Genomic DNA, 12,387 nt, shown 5'->3' on the forward strand with positions numbered 1-12,387 from the left:
GTGAATCCTGAACAAACCACAAGAGGCTCTGCTGACCCAGACTTCCTTCTTTATTAAAAAAGAGGCCACAGCAGCGATCAACCCAGTTTCCTTCTAAGGAGCTTCAGGTCTACAGAGAAGACATTAAAGACCCGACAGGCTGACCTTCTTACATTTAAACAGTCCTCAGAAGAATTCGAGTCTCTTCTTCGAGTGCTCGCGGTTTTGTTTCTGATGGCAGTTTTCTCTGGGGATCCTCAGTGGTCCAGGATCCGCAGGTTTCCTGAAACAATCTTGTTCTCCAGCACCGCTCCGGCGGGAATATCGATGCGGTCGCCATGATTTGCAATGATGATGACAGTACCCTAAAGGTGGAGAGGGGAAAAAAAATGATGATTTTGGCTGATTTTATGATTTGTCCAAGAAGATATTTCATTAATTTAAAAGAAAAAAAACTATGCAAGTGAGAAAGGGGGGGGAAAGACCTAGACTTTCTAAAAAGGACTTCTTTTGTACATTCTAAAATTTTGGAAGACTCGTGCTTCCAAGATGGTTCTGTAACAAAGTTTTAATTTGAAGATGGTTTGCCTCAGAATGAGCCATTTGTGAACCACCAACAGAAGAAAACTCTTCTAATTTAATTAATTCACAAACACTTAGCTAAAAAGCTAAAATGAGCTCAAATACAAGATTTAAAGTAGTTTAAGGTTTTTGCAAGAAGAAATCCATTACTTTACCACAAGGGGGCGACAAACGTATTCTTAGTTTACAATCTTCTGCCTAAAATTCATTTCAGTTATTTACTTTCAAATCTTCCTTTTTAAGTTTTCTGAAGGGTTTGAAACAATATTTAAAATTAGTTTTTGTTGGGGCATTTGGGTTAATCTAAAACAAACAAAAAAACATCAACATTATTGAAAAATATTCCTTCTAGTTTCAGCTGCTGCTTTGTATTTGAGTTCGTTTGGAAGCAGAGCTGACGGGCGGGAAACCTTTCGTTCACACGTGGATTCTTTCGGGGGCATTCACCTTCAGAGAGACGTTCTTCCCGAAGGTGACGTCTCCAGACACCGTGAGGTGGTCGAGCTCTAACATGTCTGGGATGTTTTCAAACCTCTTCAGAAACTCCTGGACCTGCAGAAGGAAACAAACACGCTCAGCATCATCTCCTGAAGGGATAAAGCTTCTCCCTTTTGACCTTCAAAACTCAAGATACTTTGTGACCCTGCCTGCTTCAAATCACCATGGCAACCAGCAGGGTTCAGGCTGACCTTGGTGAAGGAGCTCCCCAGCTTGACGTGTGGCGTGGTGAGGAACTCTCTCTTCTTGCTCATGGTAAGCGAGCCGGCGTCCAGGCTGTACAGGTTTGACATCACCAGCAGCAGGTCGGACGACGTTTTCACCGGCAGGAAGCGGCTGCGGGGAACGTTCACCCCCATGGCGTTTTTGAAGCTCTTGATGGCGGCGCCCACCGCTGTCTCGAGCTGGATGACATTCAGTCCGCCGTCCAACGTCTGCGGAGAGCGCAACCCGTTAACCCAAAGTGTCTTAAAAAAAAAGGAAAGTTCTTCGAAACTTTATTTAAAGTATTCGCACCAGAATTATTTTTAGTGCATTAGTCCTTATTTTCCACAGGCGAGGTATGAGAAAACATCCACTGACATGTTTGTTGTTTTTTTTGATACTTGAAACATTTATCAAATTTCTGAAGAAGCAACACCACTGTCTCAGCCTCATTGATCAATAAATCAAGATGGCTGCACCTCTGAAAACAGTTTTAATTCAAACATGTTCATCTAAATTAGCAGATTGTATCATTTCAATTACATTTTTCAGCAATACCAGCAGTAAAAGTTGTTACGTTAGTTAATTTTAAGGCTCAAACCAACCAATCAGAAATTCTTGTCATGTTGGTCTGTCGGTCACTGTGGTTTTTGTGTAAATTAGTTGGAACTTGTATTTCTCATCTCTAAAACAATGCCCATTCTAATGCATCAATGTATCATTTACTGTAGTCGTGGTAACCATTGGAGGCATATTAATTGGGAACGCTGGTTGCTAGGGTTATTTAAAATTTTACTTTGTTGTAAAGACACTAAAGTCAACACAAATATTTACCAGCTTCAGATGTGAAGAAAATGAAATGGTTGCAAAGGACCATCACCTTCATTAAGGAGGCCCGTTTTTAATTAATTCCCTTTTACATTTTAAAAATTTTCTTTTTGATGCCAAGAAGGCGATTTTTTTTTTTTTTTTTTTTTTTTTTTTTTTTTTGGGGTAGTATTTTTTTATTTAACAATCATTTAAATGTAAATTAAATTAAAAAATATATATATTTTAGATTTCAAAACATTTGTTAACTTTTTTTATCCAAGTAAAATAGTGTTTACCCTTGGAAAAGCTCAATTTTTTTAAGTATGCATCAGGAGAATAAAAGTATCTTGTGAAAAATGTCTGTAAAACAGGATTTTTCTGAAAGTAACCAGAGGGGAGGAGTGTGCCATGTGTTGACTTCCTTCTAAGCACAATAAAGGTTTTGAAAAAAAAAGATTTAAAAAAATGTTCTGTGTGATTTTGTTGGTAATGAATTTAGGTATTGGGACAGTTTCCACCTTGGGGTTGACGATGATCTCCATGTCCATGGCGTTCTTTTCCTGTAGCCTCTTAATGGCGGGCAGAGAGATCCACAGGTTGTTGGTGTTGAAGATCTTGAACTTGGTGACAGACTTGAATTCGTCCACGTGGGCCTTTGGGACCTGAGCGATCTCCAGAAGCCTCAGATGGTCCTCATACTGGATCAGAGTTCCACCCTGCACAGAGGAAAGCCTGAGCTTCCATCCACAATGGATTCTGTTTTCTGTTGGAAAACCAGGAGCTCTGCACTGACCTTTACGTCGGCACGGGTCTTGTCCGTGACCTCCATGATAAATTCGCAGCGCCTGTCGGCCGGCAGGCTCATCAGATGGTGGAGGATGAAGAGGTCGACCGTGGCTCCCAGGTTGTCGATGTTGGAAACAAAGATGTACTCTCTGCCTTCGGCGAGGAGTTTGTCTAGCAGTCCTGAATTGTGAAAGCTGGCGTAGATGTCTCCGTGACCCGGTGGGTACCAGGCCTCCGTGTTGGCGCCGTTCAGACCCATGCCCTTGGCAATCGGGAGCAGAGACTCCTTGTTGATCCTTGGATATCTGCACGAAAACAAACAAAAATCCTAATTTACCTCTGAAGTTCGGGTGAAGATCAGATGGAAGATCAATAATAAATAGGGATGTAATGATTCTTTTCACCGACGATTTAATTCCTATCATTATTTGTAGGTGCTGATTGGATTCATAGTTGATGATGGTTCCTTTTAATGATCACTAAAATGGATTCAGTACATCTTCATTCAAAACCTCAACCAGTACCTGTTACTGAACAGAGCAGGTGAAGTTTTCCAGGATTCCTTGTATTTCTTGCAAGATAATCAAATGTAAATAAATGTGTACAAACAAACAAGCAAACCAGAATTAATAAAAAAATCCATTCACGTTTTAGTTTCCAAAAGTTCAGCCTGCTGTTGATTTTCCACATCCAAATACGGTAATCCAAAGAGAAGATTATTTAAATATTCTACCACACTGTATGGTCACATGTCTTTGCTAAATTTAAAGTGTTTCCACACTTTGGACTGGAATGATGCACGGATCATTTTATGCTTTGTTTTGCTTTGTTTTTACGTTATATTAAAATAAACCTACTATACTTCAATCCAAATGGTATTTTCTAATATCAGTTAAATTAACCCTTGTGCTATCTTAGATGACCCCACCCTTACATTGACGTGTTCTCCCTACCATGACAAAGGTGGAAAGATTTCATGTAATCCATGGACAGCAGTGAGGTTCACTAATCATTGAAGAAAAAAGGTTCAGAGCACTGTCTAGTGGGTCTAGATGACCCAACTCCCAACGTTAAAGTGCCTAGGATAGCACAAGGGTTACATTAATTTCATTTTGAAATGATTTTAAATGGAATCGGTTGATTTTATTAACAACTTGTCTCAGACGGATTGATCTGGTTGGATCGTCGGAACGTAAATCTATTTGTTGATTAATCAAAATCATTACACCCTTAAGAATAAACCTAAATTCAAAGTGAATGGAACTTTATCAGCAGCATCCTTGTAACATTGGAGAGCTGGTTGACGCATATTGTGCAGAGCGAGTTTGCCTTTGGGACGTCACAGACAGTTCCTGCGTTTGTCAGAATTCTCCTATGTTCCTATGGTGTGTGGGAACAATTGTCCCAATACATTTTAAGTAAGTTTCCTTTGAAATCTGGATTTTTCTGTTTCCTCAGTGGCTCTTTTCTACCTAGAGAACCTTTTCAAATTGTTTTTTTTTGCTAGCTTTGGGCTTTGCATTTAGCTGTTTTTTTTTTTTTTAGTCTGCAGCCTGTTACAAAGTGATGCACGGGCTGGTTCCACTCCTAAAGAGACTTCAGCTGATTCTAAAAGCTGCTATAAGAGTTCTAATGATATTAAGAAGAGTTTCTCCAGTTTCTCACAGTAGCCCTTCAGGAAGTGATGACATGAATGTGTGTTGCACCTGCTCTGGTTGAAAGTGTGGATGTTGACTCGGTGGTGCGAGTACTTCTGCAGGATCTTCTTGGTGTCTTCGTCAGTGTTGAAGGAGTTCATGAGAACAAGCGGCACGTCTGTGTTGAACGTTTTGTTCAGATGCTGGAAGATCAGAGGAAAAAGTCTCACACGGGAGTTAAAAACACGACTCGTACTTGGTTTCTGTGTTTCTGCACCTCGATCTGCTGCACCGTCAGGTCCAGGAAGGTGTTTTCATTGCGGACGCTGATCAGGCTCTTGGGGCCCTTGCAGCCCATGCTGGTTCCAAGTCCTCCGTTCAGTTTGACCACCACCAGCTTGTTGAGACTGGTGGTGATGTCATCAGGGAGTCCTTTGGCCTTGATCCTGTCATAGGGCTGGATCTGATGGAGCATCAAAGAAAGCAGACTCAACATCATAGACACTTCCAAAAACCTGCTTTTTCTGCTCATATTTGACTCAGATGTGATCAATCTAAACACCGCAATGATTGCCTAACTTTTTTTTTAGTGGTTTGGTGAAACTTCTTTAATTCTAAGATATTTAAATAAAGTTGTAGTATTTATTTTTAGATGTTTTCATATTTAGTTTGCTCCTTAGGACACACAGAACCTGAAACATTTACTGAACACAGATGACCTGATCTTCTTCCTTTTCGGTGAAACTCTTTTTAGATTTTGTACTGAAAACGAGGCGCTTAAGTAAAGGAAGACTGAACGTTTTTTTTTTTTTTTTGCAGAAACTTCTCTTTAAAAACCCACTTTGGTGAAAATCGTGTTTTTGGTGTTTTTAGCATGTTCCTTTGGCATTTTTCTTGATGATAGAAGACATATCTGAAGAAAATTAAGCTTAACGTTGTTTTTTTAAATATTTCTTTATTCAAATCCTTTTGAATCAGGAGCAGATGAAAAATTGCTGTTTGATCCTATTTGTTAGGTCGAAAAAATACGCTGGGCGGGGCACAAGGGCGGGGCACAAGTGTCCTGTTCCGCTGCATTCGGATGCATCCACTTGTAGACAAATGGATCCATGTACGACTTTGCTTTCCTCGTCTGAACTGGAATCTGGCTCAAAACTGTACGGCTGCACAGCTCCAATATTGTTGAATATTTTTGTTGCACCGTTAGTGTTAGGTTTGGGGTTTGAGGGGCTGTAAGCTAGCAGGACAGTGCGTAAATGGAGAACTCTCAGTTTTGAGTGACAGGAAGGGGGGGGGGGGGGGGGTTGCACCACGCCAACGGTCCCACCTTCAACTCAGAGGTGAATTTCAAATGAACTGCTGCCGCTCTGCAGAAACTATGTCCTAGAAAACGACACAGGTTTTTGGATTTTGCCTTAAATCAGCATAATCATCACCACTAGGAAAGCTTTTACAATAGATCAAAGGATTATCGCAGTGAGACTGTAACTGCGTTTATGTTTAGTTTTTCTTCTGGTCTTGAAGGACGCTTTAGGGTTTATCTCTGGGCATGTGACACACGCGTGTTCCAGAAAGTAAAGCACACTTGAAGCGCAGTAGCAGAACCCCCACACCTCTGGAGACTCATACTAGACATCCATCTCAGAGTTGGCCTTAACTTCACCAGCATGTTTGAACTCAGGACACTTGGGATATCATATTTCATGTTCTTTGAACGCGGTCATGTGACACTGCAGAGCAGCTGAGAGGACTAGGGGGGCGTCTGCAGGAGACAAATGTCAGCGACGGTCCGACAGCTTTCGAATGCTGCAGCGGTCAGACTATTCTGGGTGGTAACCTTCGCTCTGCCGGGTATTTTTGCAGAGCTGCAGGAAGGAGGCGAGCGGTGTTGAGCAGTGCCGTCTGTCAGCTCTGGTTACAAACTTTAGTGACGACGTACGCTCTCCTGAATCATTTAAATAAAAAGTCATATGACGGAAAACATGGTTTGCACGTGCGCTCAGGTTTCTCTTGTCATGATTTCCTGAAGGGAAGCTGCTGCAGTTCACAGACCACAGAGAGATTTCATGAGGAGGGGGAAAAAAACGGGATGTTTTTGTTTGCAAACTTCAAGATTTTCTTTGTTTTCTGATCTAGAAAAATAATTGTTTACTCCCTTTTTATGTCTATTTTATATTGTTGTTGCTTTTAATCTGATGTGTCTTATGTATTTTCTTCAAATTTATGTCTAAATGTGAGTTTTTTGGGGGGGTTCGACAGCATGTTGATGAATAGTACTGCACAAATAAAAATGACTGATTGAATAAAACTGCTTAAATTAATAAGGTTTTTGCTATTTTATGTTTGTCTGAAGCACATAAATGTGTAAATTCTAAAACTATAAGACATGAAGGCAAACTGTATACAGAAAAATGTCAATTACCGTCTCTTTTCTTTCTCCAAAGGAGGCCACCATGTTTAACTTTTAACAAAACCGCCTCCTTTAAAAACAGTTTTCTGCTTTTTAGAGTTTAGTTTTTAACTGTTTTTAAGTAATCATCTCATATAAAAAAAGCTTATGACTACTTTTTAAGTTTCACTGCATCTTAATTATTCTTATTTTGTCCTTTGTGGCATAAAAATGGATTCATGTTAGTTCAGTTTGTGTTTCCTCAGACCTCCAAACTATATCGCAGCACTATTGTTATGTAACACCTTTTACACTAGAATCTCTAAGGGTCTATTTAACCCAACCAGAACCACAGGGACCAATAAATAAAATATGTAGCTATTTTTTTTGTGGAAATTAAACTCATGTTTGATGTTGATTTAATCCAGTATCAGTAAAACTAGAAAATTGGAAGCAGATCTTTTATTATTGCAGAGAATTTCTCTTTTCCTTTTTAACAGATGTGAAATGGATCCAAACGGTTTAGTAAGAAAACAAAGAAATAAAAGTGAAAAAGTTGGAGAATCGATTTTTAGTGGAAAACATCAGAATTTTTTTTACATAACTACATAACTAGATTCAATTTTAAATCAGTGGAATTCTCTCCTTTTTGTTACATAACTCTGCAGCAAACTCAGTTCAACTCCGCTGCTCTGACGCCTGAACCGGGATCCGTGTTGACTCAGGGCCCCCCGGTGAAGCCCGGTAAACAGTGACGGGTTATCTGGCGCTTACCGAGTCCTCGGGTGGACGGTTGATTTTGGCCCAATTGACTGAGGGACCTTTGACCTGCAGGAATCTGTGGAAGAGCTTCTTGAAGCCGTCAAAGTCTTTCCTGGAGATCTGAAAGAGAAGGAGTCGGCCATCACTAGTTGCTGATGTTGAGCAAATAAATGGAACCATAAAAGCCCAAAAAATCCATTAACTACATTTCAGGTGACAGAACATCAGGGAAGGCTTGAAAAATCAATATATCAAATATAATCTTCAAGTATACTCCATCACCTTTAGTATAGACTAAGTATAAGTGTAGTACATTTATTTACTCCTTTTTGCTGAGGGTAAATTGAATCAGTAAAATTTTCCTAAATAAATAATGACTGGACTTTAACTCATCAGACTTCTTTGATCCAATGATGTAAAAATCTGGAGCAGAAAACATGATAATCGCAGACATCAACAAAAAGCAAAACAGACAGCCAAAAGCAAACAATTAAAATACTATTTTAAAATGATTTACTATATTATTTTATTTGAAAAGTATTATTTTTATATTTTTAGAGCATAAAACAAATATTGTGGCTGAAAAAGTTGTCTTTCTGGATATTTTGAGCAAATATTTCTCTAAATTATTAAAAAAATAATATTTAATGTATCCAAAGATGTCGAGATTCTGCTTGTCCTTTTAATTGTTTTTATTTCTTTTTGTTTTGCTCTTAAAAAAACCCTATTTGTGCTTCCTAGCTTTGTGCACTGATTTGCTGCATGTAAAGGTTGATCTCCAGTTTTCGGAGAAATCAGCCACTCAAATATTTACTCAGCACAAACGACAGACAAGCAGGCCAGTGGCATTTGTCCCAGTGAGTCCAGAGTCTCCAAACGGATGAAAAACAGTGTGGCCTTGATGAAAGCTGCAGGTTATTTTTAAAGCATTTATTCATTTGCTTTAAGGAAACAATTAAGGCTTAGACTTTATTCCAAAAGTGCTGAAAGCTCAATTCATGAGTTTATTCTCCCGGCTGGGACTTTCTCAGCCGGTTTCGGAGACGGCTCCCCCTCACCTCCGCTTCCTCCTTGTTGGCGGTGGCGAGCAGCGCCTCCAGCTCACGATGCATCGACTCCTCGTGCTGCTGGCGGAGCTTCTCCTGGAACTCTGTCATGGCTCCTCTGGCGAGATCTGGAAGCACACAGATGTAAGGTCAGAGTCCTGAGCGACATGTTGGAGGAAAGACAAGTATAATCTCCACGCTGTTGATGCACATCAGTGACTGGAACAGAGAGAGAAAGAACAGGTGTTAGGCGCTCGAACGCTGGGTTTCTATTCTTTTTTTTTGCAAGGTCTGATGGAATCTGAGAACTGCAGGACAATGCAGCTCCGTATCAATTACAACACGTGAAAATCAGATGAGCCTAGAGTCATTTCAGCGTTTAAAATAATGGTTACACGACCATTTAACCTTTTAAACGCAAACTCATCTTTCCTGCAATAATTCAAACTCAGATATTTGGTCACAGATCAACGCTGAAGGTGAAACTCACCTGCTACAGTCAGAGACATTTTGTCAAAGATCTGCGGTTTCAAAAGCTCAAACTCGGGTTACAAAGAGCAACGATGGTCCCAAAGCAGATTCCAGACTTGTCACTCACTGAACAACACTCGTCCTCCTCATCCTCAGCTCAGAGGAAGCCCGTGAGAATGCGGCTTCAGCCCTGAGCCGCAATGTGGACCCGCCCACAAACAGACAAACCAATCCCATGGAGCACGTGTGTGTGTTTGTTTCAGTCACAAAAACTACATTAGAACAATGCAATGAAGCATAAAAAGATTTTTAAAAATTCAACGCTACATACTAATTAGCTAGGGACAAATGGGGGAACGACAAAAGAAAAAAAAACCTAAACTATGACAAAAATGCTGTACATTGTTTTAGAATAGAACAGAAAAGAACTTTAGGGAACCCACAAAGAGGAAATGACCTTGTTACCATAGATCTATTAAAAACAGCAGATTATAAATGACTCTAAAAATACACCTAAAAAAATAAAGTGGGTGAGATGTTTAAGTGTCTGACTGGCTCCTCAGTGCTCCCTTAGTCATGTTATGTAGAGCTAAACATGCCAAATGAGCAATAAAAACAGAAAAATAAAAGGATAGAGCAGCACCAAAAAGTAACAAGAGGATGAGGAATTCTAAATAATGCATTAACAAATACAAATATTCTGAAGTAAGTCACCTAAAACTATTTAAAATGGCAAAATGCAGAGAAATATTTAATCGTGGTAAAAGATTCAAAATCAAGTACAAAAAAAAAAGATTTTTTTAAGTGCAGAAAAGCTGAAAAGAGCCAAACGATGCCAAAAAAATAATGACACATTTAATGTGAAGTTAAAAGGCAGACTGCTTAAGAAAACGGTGTGTTAAAATGTAAAATTAAGAGTTAAATGTGTGAAAACAGTGAAAGAGGCTAAGAAGGAGATAAATAAAGTAAAAAACAAAGTTTCTTGTTTTTAGTTTGGACAGTTTGATGTGATTTAAAAAGATAATAAAAATTAAGAAGACCAAAAAAATATATACCTCAAACAGAGTTTACTTTGAACCCTTGTGCTATCCTAGGCACTTTAGCATTGGGAGTTGGGTCATCTAGACCCACTAGACAGTGCTCTGAACCTTTTTTCTTCAATGATTTGTGATCTTCACTAGTGTCCATGGATTACATGAAATCTTTCCACCTTTATCCACCTTTGTCATGGTAGGGAGAACAGGTCAAGGTAAGGGTGGGGTCATAGGATGGCACAAGGGTTAATATTTTAGGACACATTATTGGGACAGAGAATGCTCAAAGAGAGATTATTATTTACATAAAATAAAACACACAAACAATGTAAATAACTATGGTATTACAATAAAAATAAATTGAAAGCTATATCTGTCTGGAAAATTGGCTGATGTTAGTTTTTAACCTTAATTTTAACCTTAATTGACAATAAAACTATACCATCATATGAATTCTTCTACTGAACATGGTTTATTTGTGTTATTTTTGTTTTTACATGGTTAAAACTCATCATCTTTTAAGAAGTTTTTAGATTCTGGGTGAAAGTTCAATATTTGGTGTGTTTATGTTAAGGGAAGGTCTTGTATTTTGGGCAAACCTGTGTAAACTTTAAACATGGGTGAGGTCCTGTGTACTTCTAATTTTGCATTTCTTGTTTTGAAATATTTGGAGAAAATAAATATTACTTCTAAAAACTGAAATTCTAGCAACTTTTGCGAACAAATTCTTATAAAAAATGTAGTTGTATACATTTTATCTGCACTGTTTTTATAGTAAACATGTTCCACTAAAATAAAAACAAAATGCAGTTTTGAAAATACAAAAACTCCTAAACTGCAATCAAAATAAGCAGTTTATCTAATATTTTTAGGCAAATTTGAGATTGTATAAATATTGTAACTCAAAAGCCTTTTTGAGAAGTAATTAGCTTTCATGCTTAATGACTGTTTGCAAAGTGCACAGAGACACGCGCTGAGCTGAGGAAGCTTCAACCATTAATGTCAGAAATATCCCAAATAATCTTGTTTTTTTACTCCATTAAGACGTAAACAAACAAAAATGATTGATAGAGCTTTACAGGACAAACTTCCACCAGTTTTACCCACCTGAACACACAGGCAAAATAACGGGACAGCCTAAAGAACCCGCCTCAGGACCCCACCGACAACCTGGGACGGGGCAGCGTGCCGCTCACTCCCGGTGGACTCAGCTACGGAACGAAACCGGGAAATAAAGTGAACCTAAACGGAGGAAACGCACTGAAACATCATCCCTGACCCCCCCGCGGCAGAGGGCACGTAGGTCCGGTCAACCGAGACCCCCACCTCCCGCAGGCAAGTGACGCTAAGGAGCTCACTCGACACAAGCAGCTGATTGGCTAAGAAACCTGTCAATCACCCAGCAGTTTGCCTGATCCACCTGTTACGCACGAGCCCTGTGTTTTGATCAAATCTTCAACACTAGAATAAATAATTAAATGAGAAAGTACAGGCTGTGGTTTGGGTTGAACTAAATTGTGTAAAAATCAAAATATTATCGCTAAAATTTTAAAAGGATTTTTATTAAAAACAGACCTGGTTAGGGTAACTTGGCTCAATGTTTCCTCCTTGTGGTCAAAAGCTGACACTACAAGACACAGATCGGCTCAAATAACTAATAACTCAAACATTTTCCCATTTTTAACCCTTATGCTATCTTAGATTACCCCACCCTTAATATGTCGTGTTATTCCTACCATGACAAAGGTGGATAAAGGTGGAAAAAGTTCATGTAATCCATGGACACCAGTGAAGATCACAAATCATTGAAGAAAAAAGGTTCAGCGCACTGTCTAGTGGGTCTAGATGACCCAACTCCCAATGTTAAAGTGCCTAGGATAGCACAAGGGTTAGGATGAAAAATAAAAAAAGCTAAACAAATTCGATAAAATAAACTATGATACTATTCAATTATATTTGGCCCACATATCAATACAAGAACTGTAATAATTCTGTAATATGGAACTAAAATTTGGTAAAGACTGACAGCTAAGTCTGTGTAACCCTTGTGCTATCCTAGGCACTTTGACATTGGGACTGAGGTCATCTAGACCCCACAAGACAGTGCCCTGAACTTCTTTCTTCAATGATTTGTGATCTTCACTGGTTTTGTGGCGTTTTTGGCCAAAATCAGATGTGCAGCAAAACTT

The 12,387-nt window shown here is 39.0% G+C and overlaps 1 protein-coding gene across 2 annotated transcripts; it reads right to left on the bottom strand.

Annotated features, from left to right (window-relative positions):
- Positions 1-32: 32 nt before the first annotated feature.
- LOC101169415 (UTP--glucose-1-phosphate uridylyltransferase) lies at positions 33-11,591 on the bottom strand. 2 transcript variants are annotated; one of them, XM_011473219.4, is made up of 10 exons: positions 11,306-11,591; positions 8,706-8,821; positions 7,660-7,767; positions 4,774-4,959; positions 4,566-4,699; positions 2,867-3,164; positions 2,592-2,789; positions 1,251-1,493; positions 1,009-1,113; positions 33-344 (listed from the first exon to the last, which is right to left on the bottom strand). In XM_011473219.4, the coding sequence occupies exons 2-10, from the start codon at positions 8,802-8,804 to the stop codon at positions 237-239; spliced, it is 1,479 nt and encodes a 492-aa protein (XP_011471521.1). In that variant the 5' UTR covers positions 8,805-8,821; positions 11,306-11,591; the 3' UTR covers positions 33-236. The 2 variants fall into 2 exon arrangements, with proteins under 2 accessions (XP_011471521.1, XP_004065721.1); XM_004065673.3 differs by lacking the exon at positions 11,306-11,591 and adding an exon at positions 9,184-9,366.
- Between the last annotated feature and the right edge of the window lie 796 nt (positions 11,592-12,387).

The sequence above is a fragment of the Oryzias latipes genome, chromosome 1 (genome assembly GCF_053564925.1).
Source record: "Oryzias latipes strain Hd-rR chromosome 1, Olatipes_Hd-rR_3.1".
Taxonomy (NCBI): domain Eukaryota; kingdom Metazoa; phylum Chordata; class Actinopteri; order Beloniformes; family Adrianichthyidae; genus Oryzias; species Oryzias latipes.